The 16204-nt window shown below is 37.4% G+C and overlaps 1 protein-coding gene across 1 annotated transcript in view; it reads right to left on the reverse strand.

Moving 5' to 3' along the window:
- GPR158 (G protein-coupled receptor 158) overlaps positions 1-16204 on the reverse strand; it is a 426460-nt gene that overhangs the window by 13883 nt on the left and 396373 nt on the right. The window contains exon 7 of the mRNA XM_058681672.1: positions 15913-16151. Within this exon, the coding sequence (XP_058537655.1) occupies positions 15913-16151 (239 nt within the window). The remainder of the gene's footprint in view (positions 1-15912; positions 16152-16204) is intronic.

A 16204-nucleotide genomic window follows, 5' to 3' on the forward strand; every position in this document is an offset into this window, starting at 1 on the left:
AGATGCATACAAAATGTCATTCACATATGAATACACGTGACATACATTTAAGATTTTATTCAGTGTGTAGACTTTTCAAGGTACACTTTGGTTTTTGTTTTCTTGCTTTTTTAGAAACAGTGCTTGGTGTCTCAGATTTTTCTTTTGCTAATGCCTGGCTTGTTCCTGAAACAACTGTAAAATTATTTTCTACATCCCCAAACTGAGTTTAAGATATTCACGGAGCATCTGGGTCATAATGAAGTCATCAAGGCAACAAAGGCTTGTATTGTGTTCATATGTAGCTTCTAGAAATGTAAGGTCTTACCGCATTGGATCTGGTTCAACAACATAAAAATATCCATTGCTAGAAATGTGAGAAAATAGGTTGATAAACATTCAGTGGCATGTTTTATAAATGAACCATTATTTCTTCACACATGACAGAAATCCCATCTTTTGTGGGTGGAGTGCTGAAGGCTTTGTAAAATTCATAATCACCTTGTTTGTGGGATCAAGCCAGAAGAGACAAGCATAGTAAAGCAGTTAAGGATAAGGGCTTCAGAATCACATTAGGCCTGATTGGAAATTCTGGCTCTGTCTCTAATTAACTTTGCATAATCTGAGGCAATTTAACGTCTCTGGCCACAGTTTTCTTATTTGGAAAATGAGAATAATAAAAAGTACATATTTCATGAGATTATTTGCTAATGAAATTAAAAAATGGATATAAAGCACATAATATAGTTACGGACATGGTAGATATTAGATAAGTAAAGGAATACATAAAAACACACATTAAATGGATCTTATTGTTAAACATCTCGTTTGACTTTTTTTTTCCAAACTGAACATCACTACTTTAACCCTTTTTGACCAATAATTTATACCATCCATTTTATCTGTCTTAGCGACATGACCTCACGGAAGATAGTATCTAAAGAAGATAATATCTAATTAATAAGAATAAAGAAGAAAGCTCTAATTTGGAGAAAATATTTCATCAAATGCATTACCTGGAGGTAACCTACTTACTTATCTACTGAGACACTGACTTCCATTCCCATATGCGAAAGCTGTTTTACCTGCCAACCTTTCAGCCTATTTCTGTCAGTATTTAAACAATAGGTAGTGCCTTAATTATTGAAAACCCCTTAAATAAACACATCTGTCAAGAGATAGTCTAAAACCCTGATGTGGTTAGAAGCCAAATAAAAAATAAGGCACACTCCAAGATCTCCATGAGATTTATTCAGTCCCAATTATTCAGTATGTTGGCCACTGGCCATGTGCTATAAATGTTCTTTCCAGCCGAGTTCTACTGGATCAGGAAAAGCAAATCAAGAAATGCTGAGGTCTTCATGTAGAACTTTCCTTCCTAACTCTTGTATTTCTTTTCTTTTTTTTTTTTTTTTTTAAAGTTTATTCATTTATTTTGAGAGAGAGAGAGAGAGAGAGGGAAAAAAAGAGAAAGTCCGGGTTGGGGAGGAACCGAAAGGGAGAGAGAATCCCTAGCAGGCTCTGCATGGTAATCGCAGAGCCTGACATGGGGCATGATCTCACAAACTGAGATAATGACCTGAGCTGAAATCAAGAGGCAGATACTTAACCGACTGAGCCACCCAGTGGCCCTCTAACTTGTATTTCTGTCCATGGTACTGCTATCGCCTCTTTACCCAGGTTGGAAATCTCAGCTGCCTTTCTTTGGTACATTTCTACTTTGAGTTGTTTTTCATAGGGACCGTTCCTCCCAGTGCCCACAATGACTACCCTTTAAGTGCCTATCATATTGCTCTTTATTTGTTACAGTTATTTTTCAACTGCCCCATCTAAACCTGGCTTCATCCTGTGTTCATTCATTCTTTATTTTCTGAAACTCCACTTTGATCACATCAGGATTTGTCCAAATCCCTGGCACTCCACTTGGGTTAGCTGATTCACATTTCCATTATAAGATTCACTCATACTCACTTAGGACCCTGGAAATAATTCTTGCCCCAAAAGGAAGACTACAAGGGATTCATGCCTGGGCAGACATGTCCTCACATTTAAGCCTTTCTTGCTACCCAGGCTTCATGTTAGTTGCCCACTTTGCTTGGCCTTATTCTTTTGTGCTTGTATATTTCTCACCCCTGATTTATCTAGTTGTTAACCCCTCAGGTCAGGCTTTTGTGAGGTACTGCATGCATTGTCATTCAGATATCTCCAGTGGCTTACTATTATTTTACGAAGGCTTGGTCCTGGCTTTCCTAGCTCCCTGTGACTTCATGCTATACATCCAACATGACCTTCCAATACTCCCTAGCATGAACTCTGAGCTAGCCCAGGAAGACTCATTGTCCTCTGACCACTTCAAAGATTCTTCTTGCTTCTGAGTCTTTGTTTATGCTATTGCTCACACCAAGAATTTCTTCTCACCCACATTTTCCAATCTTATCCATGTTTTCAATGTCCAATTCAGGTCCCACCTCCATCACAAAGCCACCTGAATTGATTCTACCTTGCACTGAATTTTCCTTCCTCTAATCTCTTATGGGTTTTAACTATCAATATTGCACAATGCAGAGAATAATGCCACAGGATATATAATTGAGAGAAAATTATTTGTGGAGTCATGTTAATCACTCCCTTCTTTAGCCCCAAATAGTTATGACCTTCAGGAAAAGAAGCAAGTTTTATTTATTTATTTACTTACTTTTTAAATTCAAGTATAATTAACATCCAGGGTTATATAAATTTCAGGTGCGCAATTTAATGATTCAACAAGGAATCGAGGCTTTCAATGATTTTTTCTGCCTTTGCCCACATAGACAGCAACAGTATGGAGCATACATAGATAAGATTCAGTAAATATTTGCTGAATTGAAAGAATATAAATGATATCACTTTCATGTTATTAGAGATGTAGACTTTCTGTTACCTTGTCACTTCCTCTAACACTGCAGGGATTACAGACGTGTAAAGGTCATACCGGCATTATTATTAATAGTGCTAACTGCTGTTTACTGATGGGCCATGACATGTATGGTAATGTGCTTGCCACTTAGGAATAATGAATCCAGAAATATTGTTAAACAACCACCAGCACAGAAGTATGCTGAAATGGAAGGATTTCCACGTAGCAGAAACTATCTCCTTCTGAAGACACTATCTCCTGTCCCTTATTGCAGTGTTTTTACATAATGTTGTCTTGAGGATTAAAAAAAGGAAAACAGGTTAATTAGGGTGCTGTAATGTATAATTATATTTAAAAATAAGAGATAAAATAAGATTCCTCCCAACAGCTAAGCTTAACATTAAAATCATTTCATTAGCAATATCAAACAATATGCTCTGGCTGAAAAACAATTTATTATTCAAAGTACCAATTAAACTAAATGTGATATATAAAAGTCGTGCTTGGGAAAAAAAATCAGTTTCATATAATTAACTTCAAACTAACACTGCAATTAGGAAAGAAAATATGCAGATGTTACCAAATTTTGCAGTGTTATTATGTGGGAGTTGAAATATGTGTTGTGCTTCTGCTTTAGAAAATAATTTCTGCTGTTAAATGATTTTGATGGGAGGCATGAGTACAGTTAGAGAGGGAATTGCATTTATATTCAAAGATCCAAGTGGAGCTTTCAGAAAACTGAGGTATTTTGCTTTTTAATCTATAAGGGATACCGGTTTGAAAGTGAGCTACCATAGCCTTTTAAAAATTTATATATGATAGTGAAAGCGATTTCAAGTTATCTTTCCAAAGGGCTGGGTCAAGCAAAGTGAGAATTAGTATCATTTCTTTGACACTGAAAGACGCCTGGGCTCTGTGATCTCAGAACACCCACGCTGGCTGAGAGGAAAACAACTTCAGAGTACAAATGTCTCTCAAGCTGTGGTTCCCTGCTTTGCTGTGCTGCAAAGGCATTTTTGTCTTAGTAACATTTTATGCTTCTTAGCCCCTTTAAAATTATTTTTATGTGGCACAAGTAAATATATAAATGACACATTAAGGTTGAATTTTCCAAGAATTTCTGTTTTTTTAAAGAATTCTTTAAATGCTTATTTATTTTTGAGAGAGAGAGAGAGAGAGCAAGGAAGCATGCGCAAGTGGGGGAGGGGCAGAGAGAGAGGGAGAGACAGAATCCCAAGCTCGCTCTGCGCCGTCACCGCAGAGCCTGATGCAGGCTCACGAACCGTGAGATCGTGACCTGAGCCGAAATCAAGAATCAGATGCTTCATCGACTGAGCCACCCAGGTGCCCCTCTAAGTATTTCTTTTAATGTCCTCCTCTGTTTTCCTCTAAGTCCTTCACTTTCAAAGTTTTCTGGTTTTGTGCATGCAGTAACATGGTAGGCAGCACAGAAGTTATCATGAAGTATGAAAACAACTTCAATAATGCTTGAGAGTAACTCAAGTTCCAGTGTTCTAGGCCTCAACTGGCATATGGGAGCCTTGATATTTGGGAGGCTTAGTTGCCTTTTCTTTTTAAAATAAGAACAGTTGTGAGAGTTACAATGCTGAAAACAATGAGAATGATACTCTTGATAGAATTTTAAAGCTAGAAGTGACTTTATTAGACCATGGAGTCTGGGGGTGCTGTTTGGAGTGTGTATGTGGCTGCAAAGATGGGTGGTTGGTGAACTGCTGTGATTCTGCTTGCCTGAAGTCCCTTTATTGAGCTTTGGGACAGAGACTGAAGCAGTAGAATGTGGGTGGGTTTCACAAGGAGGACAGTGGAGGCAGGAATGTCTGTTCCCTCCTCAGCTCTCTGGAAGCAGTGAGCCACAGGGATGGGCAGCGCTGGGCTGCAGAACATGCCTGTGGAGAACCCTGTTGTATCCCTGTTGCCATCCCTGTGGTCACAGCAAAGTAGGGCCTGGAACACAGGCTCCTTAGTTCCTGACCAGTGTTCTCGAAATGACATCCTTGGGCCGAGATGAGAATGCTCTTACTAACTCTATTCTTTGCTCTATTATTAACAGAGGCATAGACAAAACCTTGGGAAATATATTTCTTTTCATCCTATTGAAGAAAACAAATATTTTCCCAAGCAACAATTGTTTGCACTTTAAATAATTAGTATGCTAATTAGGAAAAGCTAGTACTTCCATTCGGAATTACTTTTTGTCCCCTGAGTCTGACTTTGTAGCTAACATCTGTTGAACGTGCCAGGCACTGTACTAAATGCCTTTTGTACATTATCTACATGTATGAAGGCTTTATTGCAGGCTGGGCAAAATGTTGAATGTCCCAGTTTCAAGCTCAGATCACAGATACCGTGTCGTAATACTAAGGAATACGATTGTTAATCATATGAACTATGTGGTGACTTGATTATTCCTCTCTCACACTCACTGCTAAGGAGTTCTCCAAGGCAAGCACTGCTGTGAATGATCACACATTTGCAGGTTGGCTTTTCTTTATTGCTTCCTTTCATACATCTCTAGAACTTGGATCAAGTTTTTCACCATCTCCACTGCATCTTGAGTGGGAAAGTTAGAGAAGGCATATATTTTCTCCCCTCTGTCTCTGGCACGTACATTTAAAGTTCTTAAGGTTTGATATGGGGTGATAGAAATTTAGTGAAATTCAGACACTCCAGAGTCTATGGACACACATTAAAGATCATGAACGTAGGAAGAGCTCATAAAGATAAAATAAGATTGGGGAACTTTCAGGGCACAGGGTCAATGTCACAAGGCGCAGGGTCAATGTCAGGACAGCAAGCTGTGTCTTCTAGTAGTGTTTCTTCCATTTCCCTCTCCCTGTCATTTACATGTGTGTTGTTTGAAGAGGGAGCTGCAGTCAGGATTATGTGTTACCTTTAAGAACTACATTTAGAGGCACCTGGGTGGCTCAGTCGGTTAGGCTTCTGCCCTCAGCTCAGGTCATGATCTCATGGTTGGGGGTGGTAGTTCGAGCCCTGTGTCCCCTGTTTAAGGCTCAGAGCCTGGAGCCTGCTTCAGATTCTGTCTCCCTCTCTCTCTGCCCCTCCCTGCTTATGCTCTGTCTCTCTCTCTCTCTCTCAAAAATAAATAAAACATTAAAACAATTTAAAAACTATGTTTAAAATTGTCAACCTTTTTTAAAGACTGACAGCATCGACAATTATTTACCTTTGTTTGGGCTATGTCCCTATATTCGCACATACTTTTTTAAGGGCTAGCTTGAGTGGTTTTAGGATGATTGTGTGTGTGTGGGGGGCTATATTTCTGTTTATATTCTATCTTTGTGAAAATTATTTTACTTCTTTGAGATGTAGTTTTTTATATGATGTTAAAGGGGAAAGAGAATATAACAATTTATTTTATACCTTAGTTTTATACTTACAGTGCCATTATCTCTTCTGGAAGTTAAAGAAATTAAGTTCCTTATTCAATTTCTAGCTTATAAAATCTTTTGAAGACAATTTTGCTGAGTTAGGCTTGGCTCAGGACATTACTTGACCACTGAGTGGGGGACTCACATGGTCATTACAAATTTGCCTTTTTCTTGGCCTAAAGGTCTTTTTCTTATTTAATTTATCCCACAGTTTCCACTACTTTGGGGAATGGGTCTCAGTGAGTTGAACCTTTCTACTCCTACATATTCTAATCTCAGAGGAAATGGTGGTACCAGTCTCTTTATGTTTACTGCAGAGATCAGAATGGGTTGAGCTGTAAGAATACAGGGAAGCTTGCAGTCCATAGGGATTAACAGCTTGTTATTTAAACTGTGATAGTCCTCTCAATACAAGGAAAAGATCTGCCAAAATCTTCTTGACAACTGAGTTTAATCTATAGGATATTCTGTTCAAGCAACTAAAGACAGCCTTTTTTTTTTCCTTCTTAATGTTGCTTCCTCCCTTGAAAGTTTCAGGGCTCCCTGGGAGCTGAAACCCCTGAGAAGAAATTATGACCACCATGATTATCTTAGATACTCTTGCTCCCTGTCCTTTAGGAGCTGTCCCAAGAGAATCCCCAGCCCTAACCTCAAATCTCCTAAATTTCCAAAAAGAAAAGTAGCACTGTAAGGATAAAATTAAGATAGAAAATAATTTGTCCTGTTAGCCCTGTAGCATCATATAAATAAATACTCCTCAAAGATGTAACAGACTTTTCAGAAGACGTGGTATACAGATAAACAAGAAAATACCCCCCACTTCACTCTTTCTAAAAACAGTCAAGCAAGACCCTCCAAAAGCATGTGTGAGTTTCTAGCAATGCAGCCCAAGCCAAGGCAAATAAATTGTCTCTGTGGTCAGGCTTTTATCCTTTGATTGAAAATTAAAAATACATTTTTAAAGTGGTAACAAGTGATGCAGTGTGGATGAAGACATATGGTACATTAGACTAAAAGAAGATGTATGTAAATGAACCTACATCATGAACATTAATCTAAGTCAGATGAAGAGGAAGTCTAATCTATTTTCTCCCACACTCATTAAATGGTGTTTATATCACATTTCACCTGTCATAAGATAGACTAATCTTCTACGGTAATTAAGTATTTACATCCTCAGAAACAATGACTATTTTAGAATTTCCCTATATAACTCAGTAAGAGAGTTACCGTATTCTTCTTGGTTCCTTCTAAACATTGGCATATGACTAACTAAGTGACTGGACACGTTGTTTTGTGTGTTTAAGATATCATACTAGGAAGGAAGAGAAAAAGAAGAGGATGTCAGTGAAGAAGAGAGTAAAGATTGTGTTTCCTGTAGTGAAAACATTCCATGTGGAATTCATGGAAATGAATTAGAACTTTTGAACAGTGGAATAATGAATATTGGGATTACTTTAGAACCACCAAATATTTAAAAATTCCCAAATGAAATGGGAACCCAAGCTCAACATGCCTGTTTGATTGTTGCTTAGGTTTTTCTCTATGTCTTTCTTTCAAACTTGGTGAATAAAAGATACAGCAAGGGATGCCAAGCTCTAAGAAGTTTCCAAACCCACAAGATACCTCATGCACTGGTGGACTTTTCACAACTATGAAGACATGGACAAAGATCTTAATTTATAAAAGAATCCTTATCAGGGAATAGTTATTAAATCATATAAATGTGGTTGAGAAGAGTTAAGTCATAACGGTGATATAGAAAGATACAGAGAATAACAGGAGGTAAACAGAAACCTGGATATAATTTTTTTGTATATATTCTTGTGCTTGATTAAGGAAGGCGGCAAAATAGCTTTATTCTCAATTACATCTCTTTTAAATCACATTAGATTATCATCACCTAACTTCTAGAAGAAACCAAGGAAACATTTCAGTGCTTGCCTAGATCTGAACTAAAGTTTGATGCTGAGATTTAGCCATGGAATAGAAGTTACACATGTCCGTGACATTACCATCTATCAGTCACCCTTTTGCAGCCTTGTTTCTTGTAGGTAAGGTATATGTCTGCTCACTTATTCTAATTTGTCTTGGTCATTGGTACTGTTTATCTTCAGTCTATGTTCTGAATGTGTAGTCAGATACTGACTGCTAACCAATGAAAGAATGAACTCCACTATATCACCACCTGTATTAAATTTATGTATTCCATGGGGTTCCTGGGTGGCTCAGTTGGTTGGGTATCCGACTTCAGCTCAGGTCACGATCTCGTGGTTTGTGAGCTCAAGCTCCGCATTGGGCTCTGTGCTGAGAGCTCAATGCCTAGAACCTACTTCAGATTTTGTGTCTCCCTCTCTCTCTGCCCCTTACCTGCTCGCACTCTGTCTCTCTGTCTCTCTCTCGCAAAAATAAATAAACATTAAAAAAATTTAAAAATAAAAAAAATTAAAGAAATTATGTATTCCAAACTTGGAAGCCCCATATTGGAGGACTCTGCCTGCCAGCACTAAATCCAGGTGAAAAAGTATGGTCTTCCTTACTCTAGAGGTGACCTTATAAAGATAATTCAGGCATGAGAAGTTAATTCTACTCGTGTTAGTTTGTACCAACAAATTAGGAAACTCATAGGGTAAAAGAGTTTTAACTTTTTAGCCATGAAAAATTTAGTTGCTATTGTGCAAAATCTTGACGAGGCACAACTGACTAGCAACTTACTAAATAGGGCAAATAGATTTAGAAAAAAAAAATCTGAGAATCCTACTACCAACATTTTTGGGATATTTATTTGCTGCCTCCATTAATTTAGAACAATGTTTCTCAGTCCCAACTCTCTTATCCTTTACATAGAATAGTGGAGTAATAAAAATTTTTTATCAATAGCATATCAGTTTTATTCTACTTCAGTATTTGTAAGTGAATTATGTAATGTTTAAAAGTATACATAATTTTGTTTTGCCATGCCAAATTTGTACCAATCTCTTATTTTGACTGTTGGACAAGTCAGAGGTAGAATTTTATAAAAAGGGCTCAGGGCTGTCAATTTAGTTTGTATAACTTGCTCAAAAATACCTCCCAAATTTGAACATACCATTAAGGGAATGTGGGGACCATTGTGTAACTGCTGGATTTTTAGCTTTATCATGTTTCCTCACACTGTTCTAATCCTGACCATAGAAAATATTACAAGATAAAGGAAGCTGAGCTCATTCTTTATTCTTTCAGCAAATATTTATCAAGAGCTGACAAATACTTTGTTAGGTGTCAGGGATATAGTGAGAACAATCCAGTTGATGTTGCTGGGGAGTATTATAGCTACCAGGCTGGGAGAGAAAGGAGGGATGGGCAGATGTAAGCATATGAGCTGTAGATAATGTATTGAAACATACTCAGAAAATTCAAAGGGGTGAGTCACAGGATGATAAATAGTATAAGTTTTATAGTATTTTTTATTATCTATGTTATAGATGATCTCCAAAGAGGTATGGCAGCTAGTCTGATCCAGAAGTATTCTGGAACATTCACATTTTGAAATTCATTTTCCACCAGATTAAAAAAAATCACTAGGCTTACTGGAGGGGTTGTGAGAGGGGGGATGGGCTAAATGGGTAAGGAGCACTAAGGAATCTACTCCTGAAATCATTGTTGCACTATATGCTAACTAATTTGGATGTAAATTAACAAAAATAAAAAATAAAAAATGAAATAAATCACTAAAAAGCTCCCAGACTTCTGGGCCTGGAAAACACCCTCACATTGCCCCATGTTCACCTGTCTTTTATAGTTGCAATGTTTACACTTCTATTTTATTTTTTTTTAATTTAATTTATCTTCAGTAATCTCTTTGCCCAACGTGGGGCTCAAACTCCCCACCCTGAAATTAAGAGTCACATGCTTTACCGACTGAGCCAGCCAAGTGCCCCACACCTTTATTTGTTTTTCATGAAAGCTGACCTCACATTTTTTTTTTGTATAGGACAAACATGATTATTAAGAATTATAAATAGAGGGGCGCCTGGGTGGCGCAGTCGGTTAAGCGTCCGACTTCAGCCAGGTCACGATCTCGCGGTCCGTGAGTTCGAGCCCCGCGTCGGGCTCTGGGCTGATGGCTCGGAGCCTGGAGCCTGTTTCCGATTCTGTGTCTCCCTCTCTCTCTGCCCCTCCCCCGTTCATGCTCTGTCTCTCTCTGTCCCAAAAATAAATAAAAAACGTTGAAAAAAAATTTAAAAAAAAAAAAAAGAATTATAAATAGATATAAATAACAATGGGATTCTGAAAGTCATCATTTTCCCCTTTCTATGTTTTCAAACAAAGAAACTCAAAGAAGAAACTGAGTCTCATAGAGGTTTGGAGATTTCGCAAGCAGTCTCTACACCTGTTTCATCTGTCTGAAACCCTTGTGGCAGGGAAATCACCTGTCTGAGCAGTTCTGGAGATGCCCTATGCAGTGGGCAAATTCTTTAAATGTATGACCCACATTTCTACCTAGAGTTCTACTTCAGTGGGAAGACTAGTACTGCGCTCTTTCAAATGGTTCCCTATTTTGTATTTTTAAAAATTAAATCCTTTTTGACAGGGAAAGCTAACCCAGAATGCATGTTTATAAATATATTAACTATTACTTTCTCTTTTTTTTCTAAATTGACTCCTGACATTGATGTAAGTGTACAGAGCTTCTTGACGAAAATTTTCCACAACCTCCAGGTAAAACCTATCTATTGCTTCTCCACAGCCTGTCCCTTATATAGAAACATTTCCATTTAGGAAATGGAATAATTTAGCTTTTAGTACAGGTTTCCTCTTGGCTGACTGAAGATATAAGAATTTACTCTTGAATAACAGTCTGAGTATAAAAAAAATCTAAGGGCAAACATACTACTTATAGAAATATATAAAGAGAACTGCAAAGAAGCATCTGCTGCACATTAGAAAACACTAAATTAAAAGAGGTTAAATACAGAATATCTAGTGCTACATGCACTAGAAAGAAAAATCAAAGATGCATGAAAGATAAATAAATGGAACTGCTGTAGGGTAGTGTGAAAAAAAACCCACAGCAACCACATGTCGCTGATTTTTTAAGACAGTCCTAATTTCAAATATTTGTTCCTGTTGTTAAACTATGTGTCTTGACTTTTCTTTAGAGAAACGTGTTGCTGGAGTTTTTGAAACTATGGTGTTCCAGTAGTTTGTAGGAACAAAACAATGCCTGAAGATAACAAAACAAACACCACCACCATTTGACTTCCTCTCATCTCATGGTCTCTGCACCCTATCACTAGTCTTTTATTTTCTGAGACCCTAATGCTACCATTTAACATCTGTGGGAGTATTAGTTTCACTAATGCCTGCCTCTCAAGTCTTGCTACTTTTATCTCAGTGCTAAAGCCATGCCCCAGATATTCCAATCATAATCTCTCCTCTTAGTGTCTCTCTCCTCACCTTCACGGAGACCTGCTTATCATCCAAAGAAATGCATTTCCAGCAGCAGCTATGGATCTGTATTTTTTCTTGTACTTCCTACCCCGCAGTCCTCAGGAAAGTGAGCGCAGGGTCCTCCTTGCTTTCTGTGTATCCCCTTCTCTGGTGTTATCCAGAATTACTGTATTTAAAAAATGTCTACTTTTTCCATAGTTTCATCCTTGCTAGCGTAAAAATTTGCCACCAGGTAAGCTGTCTCTCTGGAGGAAAGCAGAGTCTAGTGGCAGGAAAATACAATAAAAACAGCCCATGAATCTAAAGAACTATCGCAGAGGGAGCAGTTAAATAGCCTGAGAGAACGTTGTGGTCAGAATGGAATTCTTTTTTTTTTTTTTTTTTTAAGATTATTTTGAGAAAGAGAGAATGTGCATGTGTGTACGTGAGTGGGAGAGTGGCAGAGAGAGAGACGGGGAGAGAATACCAAGCAGGGTCCATGCTCAGCACTGAGTCTGATGCAGGGCTATTAGATCATGACCTGAGGCAAAATCAAGAGTTGGACGCTTAACTGACTGAGCCACCCAGGTGCCCCAGAAGGGAATCTTTTTATGAATGATTTGGGAGGTAGGGGAATATCAGAAGACAGGAAAGTCATATAAAGTGAGAGAGGTCACTGGAGATAAGGGGGTTAATGTTGGATGAGGGGTTACTTTAGGTGATAAGAAGAAAAAATAAGAATGGATAGAAATACAGGAAGATCTATAGATATGTAGGCAAGATTTGGAAACAACTGATGTCTAATTGCTCCTACTTACTTTTTTCAAGGAGGAGGCATCTAACAGAAAAGAAGTTTGAAGGTACGAAGAGGGAGTACAATATAAGACTTGAAATAATCACTGCAAACAATGTTCTAATGATTGATCAGGGAAACAGTATTATGGAATGCCCAGAACACAGCTGAGATAAGTGATACGTGTTTTAGTATGTTCATCTGATTACTTCTTTGGAGTCAGTAGTTCTACACTTTAGAATAGCATCCAAATTACCTAGAAGGCTTGTGAAACACAGACTGCTGGGCCCCGCTATTCTTTTTTTTTTTCTTCAATATATGAAGTTTATTGTCAAATTGGTTTCCATACAACACCCAGTGCTCATCCCAAAAGGTGCCCTCCTCAATACCCATCACCCACCCTCCCCTCCCTCCCACCCCCCATCAACCCTCAGTTTGTTCTCAGTTTTTAAGAGTCTCTTATGCTTTGGCTCTCTCCCACTCTAACCTTTTTTTGTCCCTTCCCCTCCCCCATGGGTTTCTGTTAAGTTTCTCAGGATCCACGTAAGAGTGAAACCATATGGTATCTGTCTTTCTCTGGATGGCTTATTTCACTTAGCATCACACTCTCCAGTTCCATCCATGTTGCTACAAAGGGCCATATTTCATTCTTTCTCATTGCCACATAGTACTCTATCGTGTATATAAACCACAATTTCTTTTTCCATTCATCAGTTGATGGACATTTAGGCTCTTTCCATAATTTGGCTATTGTTGAGAGTGCTGCTATAAACACTGGGGCACAAGTGCCCCTATGCATCAGTACTCCTGTATTCCTTGGGTAAATTCCTAGCAGTGCTATTGCTGGGTCATAGGGTAGGTCTATTTTTAATTTTTTGAGGAACCTCCATACTGTTTTCCAGAGTGGCTGCACCAGTTTGCATTCCCACCAACAGTGCAAGAGGGTTCCCGTTTCTCCACACCCTCCCCAGCATCTATGGTCTCCTGATTTGTTCATTTTTGGGCCCCGCTATTCCAGGGTCTGACAAGCAAGTCTGTAAATGGGCCCAAGAATGTGCATTTCTAACAGGTTCCCAGGTGCTGTTGCTGTCATTGGTTTTGAGAGCACACTTTTGAGAGCCACTGCTCTTTCTCCATCTAATGATAAGGTAGAATCAAAACCCCTGAATTTGGTACATCTATATATATCTATATATACCTTTAGGAGATATATCTATATCATCTATATCTATTATTTATAATCTATGTATATCTATATATGCCTTTAGGAGAGAGTTATACATATCTCTCTCCTTAAGGCAATCTAGATTGACTTTATGGATTCATCATCACATCACATTCCTGGTTCTCCAAATTCCTATAACAGGTTTTCAAGACTCACAATAAACTTACATATCCAGTATTAGTCACAATGTATTCCAACATAATCTTCTTTTCTAGTTGGGCACTTCCTTCATGTTTCATACAATTTCCATCCACCTTCACCACTATTCCTATCAAAGGGAATGTTCCCTGCATCACTTTACAATAACCTAAATATTACCCATGGCTCAAAGAACTTCTCTTTTATAAAGATTCCTGGGTTCTTGTCCAGACTGTTGTCTTCCTTTATTGAACTACTATTGTAACAAGAGTCTTTACCACATAATTTTGTTTTTAATAACTTTTAACAATTTCCATTTATTTATACAAACTAATAGTAAGCTATTTGGTGAGAGGAATAAGGATTTTATTCATTTTATATCTCCTGCAAAACGTTCAACACAGTATCAGAGAAATTATAGATACCCAGTGGGTCTTATTTATTGTATGAAAATTTACTTATATATAACAAAGTTTATGGAAAATAAATTACAGATTGCTGTCAGCTATATATTCTTATTCACTCTATATAGACATCAGATATCATAAATATGATTTTCTTTAGAGTGTAAAAGAAATTTTTAAAAGGCCTTGAATACATCTCAAAACCAAGATGTACAAATACAAAAAAAGGCTAGGTAAATAGGCCATGCTTTCTGTTTGTTTATTCCCTACCCAATGATGTATTTTGAGTATTATAAAACAGAAAAGAAATATAGTGGGCTTTTCTTCACAGTAATATGGGGAAATGATTTTTCCTAGTTTGGTTAACTTGGATTGAACAATATAAAATAATGTCAGAGATTTATGTTGAGTAGAAATCTTATATCTATATAACTTTTTAAATTTTCATATCCATATGAAAGTCAGAATCAGATTAGTTCTACACTTTATCTTCTGACATTGATATATACTGATATGGATCTAATTATAATTTCTGATCTCTTCTTTGATATTAATCAAAATAATGATGATTGGCTTTACATATTATCAATATAACCATTCTTTTATATACCCACATTGCTTTATTCATACAGATATCAGGCCCAGAAAATTTCTAAAATGTCTTGCCCAGAAAAATATTATTACATTTAAATTATAAACTAAATACATATTTTATTAATTAACTTCTGGCAAAATACTAAATGTGAATATTCAACCAACAATCTCCAAGTATGGGGAGACAGAAAATAGGAATTAAACTCATGTGTTTATTTTTTACATCTGCCAAATAAAATTAAGATTTGTCCTGTGGTTTACTGAGGGGAATGACAACAAAATAATAAAAATTCGTTTTATTTTTTGTATCTTTAGAGGCCTAGCTTAAAATAACCTAATGTTAACAGCAGAAAAATTCCTGCTGATTTCTCTTCCTCATTTTTCAAAAAACCAAGATGCCAGAGAAACCCATGTTTCTGGCCTAAGCCTTTATGTGATTCTCCCGAGTTCTCTAGTTTCTAAGTCATCAAACTCTCACTAATCCCTAAAAAGCATGGCTTCATTTTTGTGTAATATTGGACCTCCAGAGAATTCCTAATAAATTGTCTTCAGATGAAAGATAGATTAATTAATCATTTTGCAAGGAAAATCTCTACACAGGGAGTACCCTGGATCCTAAGTCTGATTGATATATCACAGGACCAAACCTATATTAAAAATTCCAGCATGTCTCCTTTTTTTTTTTTTCCCAACTAAAGAAATAAATCAAGGGAACAGCTACTGTTAATCTAATGGGAATACAGTGAGAAGGTGGAAAATAGAAACTCTCTGTGCAAAGAAGTTGCCTTTATTTGCTGCATTTCTCCTTCCTAATTTCCTCGATTGTGTTTTCTCAACAAAACTACAAAGCTACATAACTATGAAAAAAAGAATGGGAACTCAGAAAAAGTTTGCAATCCACATGTCATTATTGTCCTTTTCATAATATTGCTTTACCAAAACCATATCAGGTGAAATTCCTTTCAGTTTGGTAAAGGGGTGTGGTAAGGCTTCTACAGAAGTTTATTTTAATGCCACTGGAAAAAGGACAAGGCAAGTGCACAAAACAAGTGACCACATACCAACTGCTGTCATGTAATCCCAGCGCTCAGTGAGGCACATGTTGAAGATGAGGTGATCAGATGTTTGCCCTTGGCCAATAAGTGAAATCTGCCTCTCCAAATTCTGGCAAACAGACGAAGTCCAGCCAACAAGAAACCAAAATACTACCAGGATAATTACTGCCAGCATCCTCATGACCCGTCCACCAGTCATATATGGAATCCGTTGGGCTGTTCGTGAAAGAAACACTTTCAAAACCCTGGAAAAGCAAAACATCAAAATGTGAAGGCAAGCTTAATAGTCAGAAAGTAA

This window comes from Neofelis nebulosa, chromosome 8 (genome assembly GCF_028018385.1).
Source record: "Neofelis nebulosa isolate mNeoNeb1 chromosome 8, mNeoNeb1.pri, whole genome shotgun sequence".
In the NCBI taxonomy this organism is placed as follows: Eukaryota; Metazoa; Chordata; class Mammalia; order Carnivora; family Felidae; genus Neofelis; species Neofelis nebulosa.